The sequence below is a fragment of the Microtus pennsylvanicus genome, chromosome X (genome assembly GCF_037038515.1).
Source record: "Microtus pennsylvanicus isolate mMicPen1 chromosome X, mMicPen1.hap1, whole genome shotgun sequence".
NCBI lineage: Eukaryota > Metazoa > Chordata > Mammalia > Rodentia > Cricetidae > Microtus > Microtus pennsylvanicus.
In genome coordinates, this window is record NC_134601.1 from 33,606,428 (window position 1) to 33,622,548 (window position 16,121).

At 42.9% G+C, this 16,121-nt stretch overlaps 1 protein-coding gene across 1 annotated transcript in view; it reads left to right on the top strand.

Annotated features, from left to right (window-relative positions):
* Positions 1–16,121, top strand: part of Frmpd3 (FERM and PDZ domain containing 3) — a 74,349-nt gene that overhangs the window by 50,379 nt on the left and 7,849 nt on the right. The window contains 1 exon segment of the mRNA XM_075956609.1: positions 4,837–4,981. Coding sequence (XP_075812724.1) covers positions 4,837–4,981 — 145 coding nt within the window.

Consider the following 16,121-nt stretch of genomic DNA (forward strand, 5'->3'; position numbering starts at 1 on the left):
TGGCCTGGGTGTATTTAGTTACAGTTTTCACTCAGCTTACTTGTTCATAGTAGAGAGAACATGAGGCAGTGTTCACATATTGTTCTTCAAGAGACAACAGACTGAAACAGACACCGCAGGGCCATTACCCTACTCCGCTGCTACAGAAGCTCATAAGGTTGGAAAAGAACCATCAAAGGAATGTCCCATGGGATCTCTGGCCCAGCATGCTTCCCGTTCTTCTCCTTGAGCTTTATTGCTTTAGTGTTTTCTGTATGGGCAAGTGTTACATGAGGCATCATGATCATTAAAATCCTATTTAAGGTAAATGGGTGGTTTTGAACTTTTATAAGAAACCTATCCAACCTCTTTTCGCCTTCCCTTAATTTGATTTGCACCCCTGTTGGCGAAAAGCTCATCTGTGTTCCTTCCACAAGCCACGCTTAGCCTATGTTGGGGCCCAGTTGGCTACCTCGAAAGGCTACTAATGTGATGGGCTGTGCTGTCTGTCCTGAGCCACCTCTTGATGTGCTTAGCCTTCTCAGAGCACAGGACTTTGCCTTCTTGCTGTTTTATTGATGATATTGCACTACATGGGTGTACGGGGAAACTGATGTGAAATCAGTTAAGCCAGTCAGTCAGTGAGACTCCAGTCAGTAATTCTGTCTGTAGTCAGACAAGCAGCCAGTCAGTTAGCTAAACAATCCAAATGTGAGACTGTCTGGCATTCTGGCTGCCCTGCAGCCCGTTTGTCAGCCAGGGTTCAAGTGAGTCAGACTGCTCCGCAAGCAGCCAGCCCATCAATCTGTCCATCTATCAGTCAGCCACTCCGCCTAGGCAGTGGGCAAATAGTCCTGTATTCAATTTGTCAGCCAATGCCATGGCCGCAAAGGAGCTTCTTCTGGCTTCTGAGACCGAATGTCACATGCACACATGTTCATGCCCATGCACACACTGCTCCCGGACAGTCTACGTTCCGGTAACTCTGTAATTTCCCTCCGTACATCTTATCACACCTTATGACCACATGTGGTTCTAAGATTATTTGGTGCATGACTTATTGCCAGCTACATTGTGAGCTCCACAAAGGCAAGGACCTGGTTGTGGTGTTCTGGAATGAGTGACTACAGCTGTCAGATGAGCTGGCTCTTCAGGAGGGGCTCATACTGTGTCAGCTGGCTGGGTGGGCTTGATGGAACACATGCATATTTTAGCTAGAGGGAGCAACACAGGCTGAAGTGTGGAAGGGATGAACTAGCTTGGCAAATAAATAAGTTAATATATATAATTAATAATAAATTAATAAAAAATAAAGTATATGCCATTGTTTGAACACAAGGCGAGGAGTGGTGACATGAGGAAAGGACATAAACCAAGATGAGACACACGTGGTTGAAGATATAGGATAGGTCCAAATCCCGAAGGGTCTTGAACGCTCTTGTAAGGTAACTGGGTTTCATCGCTATTGACAAGGCTCAGTTATAGTAAGAGTTGTGCTTTAGAAAGATCCCTTAAGTAGAAATAGGAAAGTGCAGTAGGAAGACACTGGAAGAAGAAAAGCCAGTTAGGGTGTTACTGGAGGTCCTTAAGTCACAATTTGAATGACAAAACATACCCACAGGTGAGGCATAAATACACACAGTGGAAGCAGCTTGGGACCAGAGACACAAGGACCCCCAGGCCCCAAATCTCAGCATCATCACATAGCTTGAGAAGTAAGGAAAAGTCAGTGAGATCCTAAAATATAGTCATAGCAATGGAAATGTCCATAGTGTTCATGAATGCCCTGAGTCACACCTAGTGAATCTTGAGTTCTTCCAGTAATGATTGCAGCAACTGTCAACATCCAAACCTCTGTGTGTCTTTCTGCTAAAGATGACAGGGTGAGGCTAGAGGGCATATCTGACTCCCCTGCCCCATTCTACCCTCTCAGCTGTCTGTCTTATGTAGGGCTGACCAATCTATTGTGACTGAGGAGTTTCCATTAACGGGAAGTACAACCATCACCAGTGTCCTTTGCTAATAATGACTGGATAACATTTAATCTGTGGCTACTCTCTTAGTGGAGAAAAGAGCCATTGCTCCTCAATGTGTATCGACTTTTTCCTCCCCATGGTAATTCATGAATTTAATAGACGCATCATTAGTCATTAATTTTTTCTTTCAGTGACACTCCAAATGCCTTATTGTAACATACACAGGAACTGGATATTCAAACACTACTTAATGAATCAAGCTGGGTGCAGGGACACTCTAGAGGCTGAGGCCAGAGGATTTCTGCAGTATGGGACCAATACGGGCTACATAATACAGGCCAACCTAGGCTTCAGGATGAGACCTTGTCTCAAAAAGGTATTTGCCTTATAGCACTATATATGTTTTGAGAAAGGAAAGGGGCTCAAGGGGAAATAAAATGAAACACTGACTCAAGAATCTCAACACAGAGGTCAAAGCTGACCCACCATGGGGAAGACTCAAGAATTGTAGACGAAGCTTGGAGCCTACATAGAGAAAACGCTACACAAGAAGAGCTAGCTAAAGGGCAGTATGGACAGGGCTGGGGAGATGCCTCAGTGGTTGAAGGCACCTGCTGCTCTTCCAGAGGACCTGAGTTCATTTCCCGGCAGCCACACCAGGCAGCCCACAATCACCTGTAATTTCAGCTCCAGAGGACCTGTCACCTCTTGTGCCTTCCTTGGCACCTGTATGAATGGAATGAGTGTATGCTACCATGCAGACATATTGACATAAATAAAAGTAAATCTTTAAAAAGAGAGAGACCAATGCAAAGATGGTCAGGATTCACAGAACCAGAAGACAGTGTCACCTCACAGAAACAGAGACCAGAGACGAATGTCCCAAGCAGAAGGTAATCACTGTTGACAAAAGCATCAAGGTTAATGAGAAGCCGAGGAGGAAAGATTATGAGTTCCAGGCCAGCCTGGGCTGCATAGTGAAATCTTGTCTCAAAACCAAACCAAATAAAACCGCTGTCTCAAATAAACAAAATGTAGCAAGTTACAAGGTGTGTTGAATAGATCAAACTGTGCCCTGGAAGCTGACTTGAACCCACCTCCTGCCTCTACAAATATTCAATAGAACACAGGATGTTCCTTCTTAATTCTTCTGGGCTTTTATTTTGCGGTGCTAGAAATCAAACCTAGGGGCTTACTTGTGTTAGGCAAACAATCTACTACTGAGTCATACCCCCGGTTTGAAACAGGGTTTATTGCAGCCCAGGCTGACCTCAAACTCACTAGGCATCCAAAGGTGACCCTGAACTCCTGGTCTTCCTAGCTTCACCTCCAAACACTAGGATGCTGGGCACTGCTACACCTCCCCCGACTTTCTATTAGTTCTTAACAATGCCCTCTAGCAATCGCAAATGGTCATGGCTACCCAGAGCCCATGACTCCCTCCTCAGCCAGTCTCACTTTGATTTGATCCAACTTACTCACATGACACCTTTAAAATGATAGAACAAATTTAAAGGTTTCATAAAAGTGCACTGCTGTTTTGTTTATCATTGTAGGAATCTCTGAAACAGTTAAGGAGTTAACTCCAGGATCAATTAGCAGAATGTGATAATATTTCCCATTGTAAGGTTTAAAAACAGCAACAAATGGGGCGGGGGGAGTAGTTTGATTGTAGAGTCTTTGCCCAGAATGCACAAGGTCCTAGATTCCATCTCTAGCATTGAAAAAAAAAATAACAAGAATGCTGTCGATATGAAATTTTTTGTAAGGAAAAAAAAGAGATCTTTGAGGTTAAATGAATCTGAAATACTAAAATCTTTGATGTTTCATGGAATATATTGGTTAATATATCATAGGATCTTAGAATTTCCAGAGCGAAATTTATCTGCAGCGCTTGTTCAACCTTCCACCCTTAGCTCCAGACCACGGGGCTCTTTGAAGAAACACCAATAAACAGCCACACGCCTTTAATCCTAGGCAGAGTTCGAGGCTAGCCAGGTCTACAGAGTGAGTTCTAAGACAGCCAGGGTTACACAGAGATACTGTGTCTGAAAAAAGGAAAGAAAAGAAAAGAAAGAAGGAAGGAAGGAAGGAAGGAAGGAAGGAAGGAAGGAAGGAAGGAAGACGAATAAACTGTCATGGTGGCTCATGCATGTAATTCCATCACTCATAAGACAAAGACAAGAGGATTGCTATGAGTCTGAGGCCAGCCTGGGCTACAAAGTGAATTCCAGACTAGCCAGAGCTACAGAGTGAAAAATGTGTGTCCAAGAAAAGAAAAGAAAAACCAGTGGACATTTTCAGGCTACTTTGGAAAATACAGGAAATAGAGGGGAGATCAGGAAGGCTTAAGCAGGACTTGGAGCAGAAAGGTTTTGTCCCTAAAGTCACAGTTAGGACTCCTATGGACTCGTCTGGATGTTGTCAGGGCATATGGAGAGAAGCAAAGGATACTTCAAGCAGCCAAGGTGCTTACATTCAAGGATATTCCAGGCCATCCCTCAGCCTAGCCTAGATTCCCAGTTTCACCCCCACTCTCCCAGCTGGCCCACACATCTGCTGAGCTCTGACAAACGCAAATACAGCCACACAGCAGTCACATGGTCTTACATAATTCTAGGGTTTTTCAGTAAAGGTGGTTCATTAAATGTGTGAGCGAAGGCTTCTTTAATGCTGACGCCTAGAGAAGCCATTACTACAAAGGAATGTTCGTGACAGAAGAAACTGCCTGGCCATGGACCTCGAGGAGGGTTTGGAATGCGCTTCCTGTAACTACTCCGTGTCTTTTCTTTGTTGCTGTCCTCCCAGAATTGCACCTGCCTCTCTCTCGCCTCTCTCCTGCCTTTCTATGTCCTTATGTTTTGAACCATCTCTTCCACAGCCTCTGGTGCTGTTGATGGAGTGGCCTGAAGCCACCAACTTTGCCTGCCTGATTGCGGGGTACTGCCGCCTTCTGCTGGATTCCAGGAAGATGGTCTTCTCCAGGCCTGCCAACCAACCTCTTCCACCTCCTATGGTCAAAGCAGGTAGGGCTCCGCATCCGTTTTTTGGGTTTGGGTTTTGGTGTGTCTGAGGCCCTCCAGACTCTGAAGTCATGGAGGGGGGCTTCCACCGCCCTAGTGTGCAGCATGTGCCACCAGTGCCAGCCTGCTTAGCAACAGCCAGAAGTATAGCACACACACACACTACTGATACACCTCACTGGCAAGCACATATAACATTCACATGTACCTATTCCACAAAGGATGCCATTGACGACACACTGTGGTTGAGTCCGTGGATGTATGTAAGGTGAAAGCGGTAATAACATGATACAGTCAATCAAAAAATTGCACTGGGGGACTAGAGAGATGGCTCAGTGGTTAAAAGCACTTGCTGCTCTTCCAGAGGGCCCAGGATTAATTCTAGCACCCACATGGCAGCTCACATCTGTCTGTAACTCCAGTTCCAGGGGATTCGACTTTCTCACACAGACACACAAGCAGGCAAAATACCAATGTACATAAAATAAAATTTTTTTTAAAAAAGAATTGCACTGGCCAGGTATGATAGCACATATGTGTAATGGTACATGATTGTAATGCCAGCTACTGAGGAGGCAGAGGCAGAAAGAGTTCAAGGCCAGCCAAGACTACATTTAAAAAAAAAAGCTTTCTCAAAAAGGATTAGATTGACTCTAAGACACAGCTTTAGTAATCTAGGAGAGATTTGTGCCTCTTCTGGCTTCATTGAAATAACGTTGAAAATGAAAATAAGACCTTCCTTTTTGTTCATCATATTGCGGATTGACAGAAGTATCTGGAATACGAAATCACTGAAGGCTGGGAGTAGGGGAGACTGGGCATGCCCGAAAGAAGTCTTGGAAATAGAAGGGGAGGTCCATAAAGAACAAATGCAGCTTCTAAGCAGGCGTCCCAGTTAGGCAATCTAGTATGGCTACTTCTCAGAGATGTTCTGGTGATGGTTCAGAGGCCTTGAAACAAAAAAAACTGTCCAGCCCAGGTGCTCCTGCTCAAAACAAGTGGGAGGACCAGAGGGTGACAGAGAGCTGGGCTCTCCATGTGTTAGATCTCAGGCTTGCTCACCTATGCACAGTAAGTCTTCCTGGCCCAAGCATCACTGTCAGAACGTAAGCAGCACCCAGAGCTCACCCTTGCCATAAACTGGACACTGTCTCCATTCACCCTTGCCACTTGACCGCTATTAAACCTTCAAACCTTCTTGGTTTGGGCTCACTGCACCTGCTGGAGATCATGGTATCTGAGAATAGAAACACACTCCTGGCAGGTGACCCAGCTCCTAGAGGGCTCATTCTCGCCCATTTTAAACATTGTTCTTTTTTTATGGATTTTTTCGAGACAGGGTTTCTCCGTAGCTTTTGGTTCCTGTCCTGGAACTAGCTTTTCTAGACCAGGCTGGCCTCGAACTCACAGAGATCTGCCTGCCTCACGCATAGCAGGTCCAGCTTTCAATCTCAGGTCACTGTTCACAGCAGTTGAAAGGCAGCTCATCACATGCAGATTTGGAAGAGGATTGCTGGTCCCAAACAAACTGCTGTCCACATCGTAGATGAAAGGAACTGAATTGGAGCAGGAAGAAACTGGGGGTGAGGGTTTGCCTGCCTCCAGATGACTAGCTCCAAGAAGTGTCTGGGCTTTTCAAACTTCTACACAGATGGTCAGATGTTGGAAAAAACTATTGTTCACATTCTCATTGTCACCTGTGGCCCTCTTCTGGCTAATCACATCCAAGTAAACTGTGCCTCTTACTGAGCAGGAAGGGAAGAGACAAAAGAAAGGACAAGGCAGAAGGATGAGCCTGGGGCCAGTCGAGGTTGGACCGGATGGAATAGTGAAAGCGGTCCAGGTTTCTCCCCTCTGAGAGGGCAGTCTGCATGGTTATGCAGTCCCGCTCTGTGGGACAATTATCTTCCATGCCATCAGCACCCTAGCTAATGCTGGTTGCCAATATTTCCCTTACTATGGAGACTGTGGCACCAGGGCCAGGACACGGGCTGCACATGTCCCTTCGGCCTCACTGAGCATCTTCCATGTGTCTTCCCTGTTGCTCTGTCAAAGCCGGATCTGCTTTCCTGGATTCTCTTGAAGCTAGGCATGACTTTCCCACCCCATCTCCAAGCCTGCAATTACTGAGAAGCTCCTTGCACAGCTGCAGAGTGGCAGAAGTTCAGGACTTCCCTAGCAAATGGGCCTGTGTCTCCAATAAGGAGCCACTGTGGTGCCGCAGCTTTACCATGTTCCTCCTTAGAATGGAAAGAGGTAGCTCAGAGGCAGAAGCAAATAGAAAAGCTCTGTTCCTCTTTCTTCGGACCAGAAAGCTAAGAACTTATGCTGGATAGCACCTCCATGGAGACTGGGCAGGCGTTTGGAGCCAGTTTCTTGACCTTCTGAATGGCTAGGTGCCAGGTTGATAGCAGGAACTGACAGTGTTCTTGCTACGTGACCCTCCTGGCTTGACCCCAATTCAGCAAATGCCAGGCTGATCTGCACATCTTTTCTTGTGCCCACTAAGAAGAGAAAAGTACCACTGAGGACTTCAGCTCAAGTTGCAGTGGATTCATAGTTCCTTCTTGGCCTTGGAGACCTTTACGATGACCTTCCAAAGCTGAGGTAGTTCTCTTCCATGGGCTCACACTTACATTCTAGAACAGAAGTTCCAGTGCCCACCATGGTCCTTTAGCAAAGGCTGTAGCGGAGAGGCATCTAGCCATGCCCAGTGGTAAAGGCACATAATCCCAGCTTCTTTGAAGGTTGAGGCACAAAGATTGCAAGTTCAAGGTCTGCCTCAACACCAGGCCTACGGAAAGAAGAGGTGTTCTCACAGCTTGGGCTGGGCTTTTCCCAGGCACCAAAGTCAAAAATCCCCTCAGGCCACGGTCTCTGTGGAAAGGAGGAAAAAGTCTGGCCTCACAGAAGCTGTTGATTCCTAACTAGCCAAGCTCAGGACTCAGTCTACCAGGCCAAAAGGATGTTGTTAACCCTGCACCAGGGGCAGGAAGCACCGCTTCTTTGCAAACCTGGAAAAACAGAAGAATGGGAGGATGGTAGGGAAGGAATCCACTCCCTCACAGCACTTGACCAAAGCAAACATTTCCCTTATTTGCTAAACAGATGTTTCTCAAGGACCTGCCATGACAGACATTGGGAATACAGCTGGGCATGACAGCTGTGATCCTTTTGGTGGTTGCCTTCACATAGCTTACAGTCTAGTGGGGAAAAGATTGCAGATGGTTCAGGTATGAGGACAGTACAGTAAGTCGCTTGTCATTTACATCAAACAAATGCAGCAGCCCTAATAGCACCTGCATTTGAGAGCCAAAGACCCACTGAAGTGGCAAGAAATCCAGAAGCAGGGCCAGCAAGATAGCTCAGTACAGGCACACGCCACCAAGATTGAAGGCCTAAATTCAATCCCCAGGACCCACATGGTGGAAGGAGAGAGCCAACCCCCCACCATATACATGTTGTACCCATGCACCTACATGAATACACTCATGCATGCACACAGACAGCTTCCATCTCTTCCCAGCCCTGAGGTCCCTGTTTCCGCTGGGTAACCTAAGAAAATAAGCCTTTGGAAATCCCCTTTAGGATATCAGTTAGAGAAACTCACTCTACATTTTCTAACATGTTTAGAAACAATTTACTGTGCTGCACTGAATCGTCTTATTTTGTATACACATATGTATGTCTATATGTATATGCAGACATTACCAGTTTTCATGTACATATAAGCCAGCAAGCTGAGTGTGGTGATTCATGTCTGTGATCACAACACCCAGGAGGCTGGTGTAGGAGGATTACAAATTCAAAACCAGCCTAGGCTACAAAATGAGATCCTGCCCCCACCCCATCCTCCAAAAAAACACCCAGAAACATTCGTAGAAAGTTAGAGTGAACATAGTACTCTTTTCTTTTCTTTTCTTTCTTTTTTTTTTTTTTGATGATTCAGAAAGACCATGAGATTCTTGCAAGGCTTCTATGTCATGAGTATGACCAATGAACACAACACTATAAAAATACATCGGGGCCAAGTCTACAAAGCTGCTTGAGTCAAACTTGTGTTGGCTGTATGTATAGTGTAAATATGTGCATGTCTCATGTATATATTGTATATTCATAGCATATATATTAGCATAATTCTAGTCAGTTCTCTGCCCTATTCTTTGCAAGCAATTTTGAGTCGACCTTGTGAGTGACTGAGTACAGACGGATAAACTAGGGCACCTCCACCCCCCTGCTTAGGGAAAGCTGATGAGCAATTCAGATAGATTTACAAGGTGAGAGGCAAGCTGTCCCAGCCATCAACCAAATGCACCTGACTTTGCCCCGGTACTTGTAACCTGTCTAGAGGAGACTCGGGATTCTCTAGACACATTCTCTCCTGGAAGTCATAATACCAGTGGTGGGCTAGACATCACCTGACCTTGGCAGGGTAGTATGGGAAAATATTTCTTCCTTCAGGGAAGCCAACCATCTTTAGAACTCCAGTCTTTATCTAAGAGACAAGAGTTGTCACTTGCTTATTGGCTATAGCCATGGGAGCCACCTCTGATAGCAGCGCGTTGCCAGGTGGCTACCCCGATGGCTCAGTTGTCTCCTAGGTAGTTATCATCTGGAGCTTTTCTAGTCCTGCAGATGATGCCTTCAGCTAGAGACACATCATAAACCAAGGGCTTATTGCCCTTTTGCACTTCCTTAACTCTCAGAGGCCTGGATGGAGGGTGGATCGTTAAGTACTAATTCCTCAACTGATCCAGGGTTTCCTGCATCTGCCAGTAAGACATGAATCAAGCCCACACAGTGTGATTACATTGAATCTGTATAAAGGTGAATAACAGGGGCTGGAGAGATGGCTCAGAGGTTAAGAGCACTGCCTGCTCTTCCAGAGGTCCTGAGTTCAGTTCCCAGCACCCACATGGTGGCTCATAGTCATCTGTAATGAGATCTGGTGTCCTCTTCTGGCCAGCAAGAATACAGACAGACAGAACACTGTATACATAATAAATAAATTTAAAAAATAAAATAAAGGTGAATAACATGCTCTATAGAAAACTCCTAGCATGTAAAGGCAGAGAGACTTGGGTCCCAATCCCTTCTCTGTCGTACCTTCACTGTATATACATGGACAGATCACATAAACAGCCTCAGTTTACCTGTCATTAAAATGGGGGAGTAATAATAATATAGACACTACACACCTTCTGAGAGATTTGACAAGATAACGTGACATAAACTACATAAAGTCCTTTCACAATGCAAAACACTTTTTAAAAAAAAATCTTTTCTTAAGAGTTCAAAGTTCATCATGTGCCAAGTCACCACATTTTTTGGTTTTGTTTTTTAACTTTCGTTTTTGAAGATTTCTTGGTAGATAAAGAAGTGGGGAAGATCCAAGAAAAGTTGGGAAAGGAGTATGACAGCACACCCAGATCTGTGGAGGAATCAGGCTTCTGTTTGTTTGTTTGTTTGTTGTTGTTGTTTTTGAGCAATGGTCTCACTATATTATCCTGGCTGGTCCGGAACTCACTATATAGACCAGGCTATTCTTGAACTCACAAAGATCCATTCATCTCTATTTTAAGTGCTGGCATTAAAGGCATGTGCCACCATGCCTGGATGAGAGGTTTTATTTTTACAAGCAGAATTATCCATATATAATCTCCAAGCCATAAAAAAATGTTTCATTAGATCCATTTGTTTTGAGACAGGGTCTCACTATGTATCCCTGGATTGCATGGAACTCGCTATGTTGACCAGCCTGACCTCAAACTCACAAAAATTTGCTGCCTCTGCTTCCCCAGTGCAAGATTAAAGGTCTGTGCCAACATGCCTGGGTACAGTCCCATTTTTAGTATATTTAGTATAGCCAGGCAGCAATGACACATGCCTTTAATCCTAGCACTCAGGAGGCAGAGGCAGTAGATCTTTGTGAGTTCTAGGCCAGCCTGCTCTACAGAGCGAGTTCTAGGACAGCTTAGAGCTATTACACGGAGAAAATATATATTAGAAATATACATATATAAATATATTATATTAATGTAATGTATATTTAGCATGTTTATAGGGTCAGCAACCATCTAGTTTAGACCACTTTTATCACTTAAGCTGGGTCTGATAGCACAGTCCTGTAATCACATCTACTGGTTAGGCTGAGTATGGAATATCAAGGACTACATGGGCTATAAAGTGAGTTCAAGGCCAACCCGAGTAAGTTACTGTTAGCTTGTCTCAAAATAAGAAGTAAAGAGAGCATGATGCAACAGGTTCAACCCCAAGTATAAAAAAAATTTACCACTCCTAAAGAGAAAAAACCCAATATGCAGGAACATAAGAATCCCTCCACATATTGTGTCCTGTCTGCTACCCATGCCAAGCAGCCACTGCTCTGAAGCTTTCTCTCTATAATGTTGCTTGTTCTGAGTGTTTTACATAAATGTTATCACACAATAGTCTTTTGTGCTTTGCTATTTCACTTAGCATAGTATTTTCAAGGGTTATTCATGTTATATCATACAGCTATACTTTGTTCCCTTTTAATTATATAATATGCTTATATAGAATACATCTTATTTATCGGTTCATTGGTTGATAGACATTTGGGTTGCTTTTACCTTTTAACTATTAAAAATAATGATGTTGGACATTCATGTCCAACTTTTTTTGAGGATGTAGGTTTTTATTTCTCTTCATTATAAGTCTAGGTGCAGAGCATACAGTCAAATGATAACTAGGTTAAATTATTAGAGGAACTGTTTATTTTTCAAAATGACTCCATCATTTCATAATCCTACCAATAATAGTAGAGAAGTATAACTTCATCAGATCTTCACCAATATTTGTTATTACTTGTCTTGTTACAGTCATCATAGTGGATAGAAGAGACAGCTACTGATGTTTATTTGCAGTTCATAAGTGGTCAATGATATTGAGCATCTTTCATGGGCTCATTGGCCTTCAATGTGTCTTCTTTAGTGAAATATCCATTCAAAACTTTTGTACATTTTTAAATTGGACCATTGGTCATAAATATGTTAGTTTGTTTATGCACATTTAATGCTATTGCACTGACTGTCAATATTACATTATCTTGATTATTATTGCTTTGTAGCAAATTTTGAAATCATTATCTTCATTCCTTTTTCTCCTTTTTCAAGATTGTTTTAGTTTATTCTGTGTACCTTGAGATTCAATGTGACTCTTAGAATTGACTTGTCAATTTTCTACAAAGTCAGCTGGGATTCTGATAAGGATTATGTTGAGTCAGTGGATCAGTTCGAGAAGTATTGCCATCTTAAGTTGACAGTGGTACAATATGAAGCCTGCTAGTCCATGAATGTAGAATTTTTCCACTTACTTGTCTAATTTGTTTCACTAATTACTTACAAACTTCAGTATACAAGTCTTGCTATTTTTTTAAAAAAATGTTCCAAGTGTTTGATACTCATTATGTGTAGTAAGTCATTTAACTATTCTTTTGAGCTCAAAGTTTCACAGAACTATCAGCTCAAAAATCATTTTCTTATATTGATATGGGTTTATAAATAATGTATTTTTAGGTTCAGTATGGTGACATACACCTTTAATACTACTACTGAGGAGGTAGAAACAGGCAAATCTGCATGAGTTCAAGGCTAATTTGGTCTACACAGCAAGTTCCAGGCCATCCAGGGATGTTACCCTGTCTCAAAAGAAAGTATGTTTTTAAATAATGATTTAACACTTTTTATAGCATACTATAAGAAACTGACAAGTGTAACTGGAGGCTTATCTCCCACCCACCAGTTTCTAAATAAGCATTCTGAGACTTAATATTAATTACAAACTGTTTGACCTATTAGTTCAGGCTTATTATTAACTAGCTCTTACAACTTGAATTAACCCATTTCTATTATTCTATATTTTACCATGAGGCTCATGGCTTGTTACCTCACCTCTTGCTTCTCCCTGACTCCACCTTCTTTCTCCCTTTATCTCTGCTTAGATTCCATGCCTGGCTATGCTCTGTCCTGCCATGGGCAAAGCAACTTCTGTATTAACTATGGTAATAAAACACATTCACAGCATACAGAGGGGCACCCACATCAGGCAACAATAACATCAATAATTCTGGGATGATGTAGCAGGGGCCACAGTGAGCACATGGGGGCTTGAGAGTCAGACAGAGGTGAAATCCTAAACCAAGCAAGTCGAGGTATGCAAGCCAATGAGCTTGAAAGACAGAAGCAGAAGAACCAGGAGTTTCAGGGCCATCCTCTGCTACACAGCAGTTCATGGTTGGCCTGAGCTACACAAGACCTTATCTCAAAACCAAGAAATGACCAAACACAAAATAAGTGAAATCTTGCTCCACTAAGGTCATCTCATAGTGTAGGCCAAATTTCCTGACCTAGGTCCTTGCCTCACCTACAAAAGCCCAAGACCCTTCTCCATCTTCCCTGTCCACTGGTTTGTGACATCTGTGATTATAGCAATCATGTATAATATTTAAAGATTCATCAAACATTTTCGAATATTTTACTTTTCAAAAAACATTTTTCATGCCAGACATGGTGGTATATACCTATAATCCCAGCACTCAGGAGACAGGGCAGGGGAAATATCTCAGTTAAAGGCCAATGTGGTCTAAATAGTGAGGTCCAGGGCAGCCAGGACCATGGAGAAAGACCCTGTCTCAACAAAAAAAAATATTTTTAATTGACATACAAAATAATAGTTCTCATTACATTGTTTTCATGTGTACATATTGTTATAATTTCATCAATCACTCTCCCCACTATCCTCCCATACCCCCCTCATCTTTCACTCATTCCCTTTATTCTAGGTCAGTCAGAAATACATAGCAGACCTTGTTATCCCTCCAAGGGTGATGGGGAAAAGGAGAGGTGATATCCATTAATTACTTACCATGAAAGCAAGGATCTGAATTTTATTCACAGTTCCCACGTAAGGGCTAGGCACAGTGGCATGTATCTATAATCCCAGCACTGGGGAGGCGAAGGCAGGAGGCTGTGGGACAAGGTGGCCAGTGAGTCTAGCTAAATTAATGAACTTCAGGTTCTGTGAGAGACCTTATCTTAAGAACCAGAGAGTTGGCAGGATGGCTCAGTTGGTAAAGGTACCTGCCACCAAGTCTGACAACCTGAGTTCCATTCCTGGAACCCACAGGATGAAAGGAGAGAACCAACTTCTGCAAATTGCCCTTTGACCCCCATAAGCACATTGTGGCATGCATGCATGCATATGAGCAAGTGTGTTTGATGTGCGCATGAACACACACACGCATTCATATGCACACACAATGGGGATGATGTAATTTAAAATATTTTTTGAATGAATAAATAAGTGTAAAAAAGGAGGAGAGAAGTTGAGGAATACACCTAACATTGACCTCTGGCCTCCATTTGTTCAAGTGCATACACACACAAACACACACACACACACACACACACACACCAAGGGTTAAGAATATAGCTCAATTGGTAGAGTGCTTGCTTCGTATACATAAAACCCTGACTTCAATCCCCAGCACTACACTAACTGGGTGTGATGATATCTAACTATGACATCAGCTTCCATGAAACAGAGGAAAGAGGATCAGAAGTTCAAGAACATCCCTGGAAACAAAAGACCCTGTCTCAAAAAACAGAACCAATTCCACTGTGTATATGTATCACGTTTCTTCCTTTTTTTCTTCCCCCTCCCCCTTTGATTTCATGCCTAGCAGAAACAGAGTCTTATATATTCTAAAATTTCCTTGAACTTGCTGGATAGCCAAAGATGACAGGATTATCTTCAACTCCTGATCCTCCTGCCTCCACCTCCCGAATGCTGTGATTATAGGCATGCGTCACTTTAACCAGCTTTCTTCTTTTTTTAAATGTGGTGCAGGCAACAAACCCAGGGTTGGGTGCATGCAAAGCAACTGCACTCCCAGCTGAGCTATATCCTAAGACTCCTGGGAAAGCTTTTTTTTTCTTTTTTGTTTTTTTGAGACAGGGTTTGTCTATGTAACCTTGGCTGTCCTAGAACTCACTCTGTAGACCAGACTGGTCTTGAACTCACAGAGATTCACCTGCCTCTGCCTCCCAAGTGCTGGGATTAAAGGCCACCACAGCCCGTCAAGGGCTTTTTTAACAAATAACATTTACTATGTTGAAGAAATTCCCTTGGAGTCTAGTTTGTTGAGCTTTATCCCTATAAGGCTCTGGTTTTTTCAAATGTTTTTATACCTTTCAAAATGAGCATGTCTATTTTATTCTCTATTATCATGCTATAGTGCATGAATTAATAATTGATTTTTCAGGGCTCAAGAGATTGGCCAGTGGTTAAGAGCACCACTGGCTACCCTTCTAGAAAACGCAAGTTTGATTCCCAGCAGATATCTGACATCTCACAATCCTCTGTAACTCTAGTCCCAGGGGGTCTAATACTCTTTTCTGGCTTCCGTGGGCACCAGGCACTCAAGTGATATATAGACATTATGCAGGCAAAATACCCATACACATAAAATAAATTTTTAAAATAATTGATTTTTCATGTCAAAACGACTTTGCATTGATGCAGTAAATACCCACTAGTATGCAATTACTGCTAAGTAATTCTTTTTATGTGTTTCTGGGTTCCATTTGCTGGTATTTTGTTGATGGATTTTGTATCTATATTTGTAGACATTTTGCTTGTAAGATACAGTGGTCTATAGTTTAATTGTGATGTCTTTCTTCGGTTTTTGTATTAAGATAATACTAGCCTCAGAATAGCTGAGGGGTATTTTGGCCTCCTTTTACTTTTCTCCTTGTTTTATTTTGAAGACAGTGCCTCGCTATAGCCAAGACTGGCCCAGGACTCACTATATAGCTTAGCTGGCCTCTGATTGGTTCATGGTGATCTTTCTGCCTCAGTCTCTCCAGTGCTGGATGGTGAAAACAAAAGGGCAGGAGTTCAAGGCCAGTTTCAGAAACACAGTATTCTTAAGACTCTATCTACTTCAATTGCAGGTACTTCTTTCAGTTCAGACCAGTTTTACCATCATGTATTAGGGACTCAATTGCTGGGTGCCTGTACTCTATGTTTCTGTCCTAGCTATACATGTTAGTAAAAGGTAACACTGACACATTGATCTGGCCTTGATCTGGAGTTTGAAAAG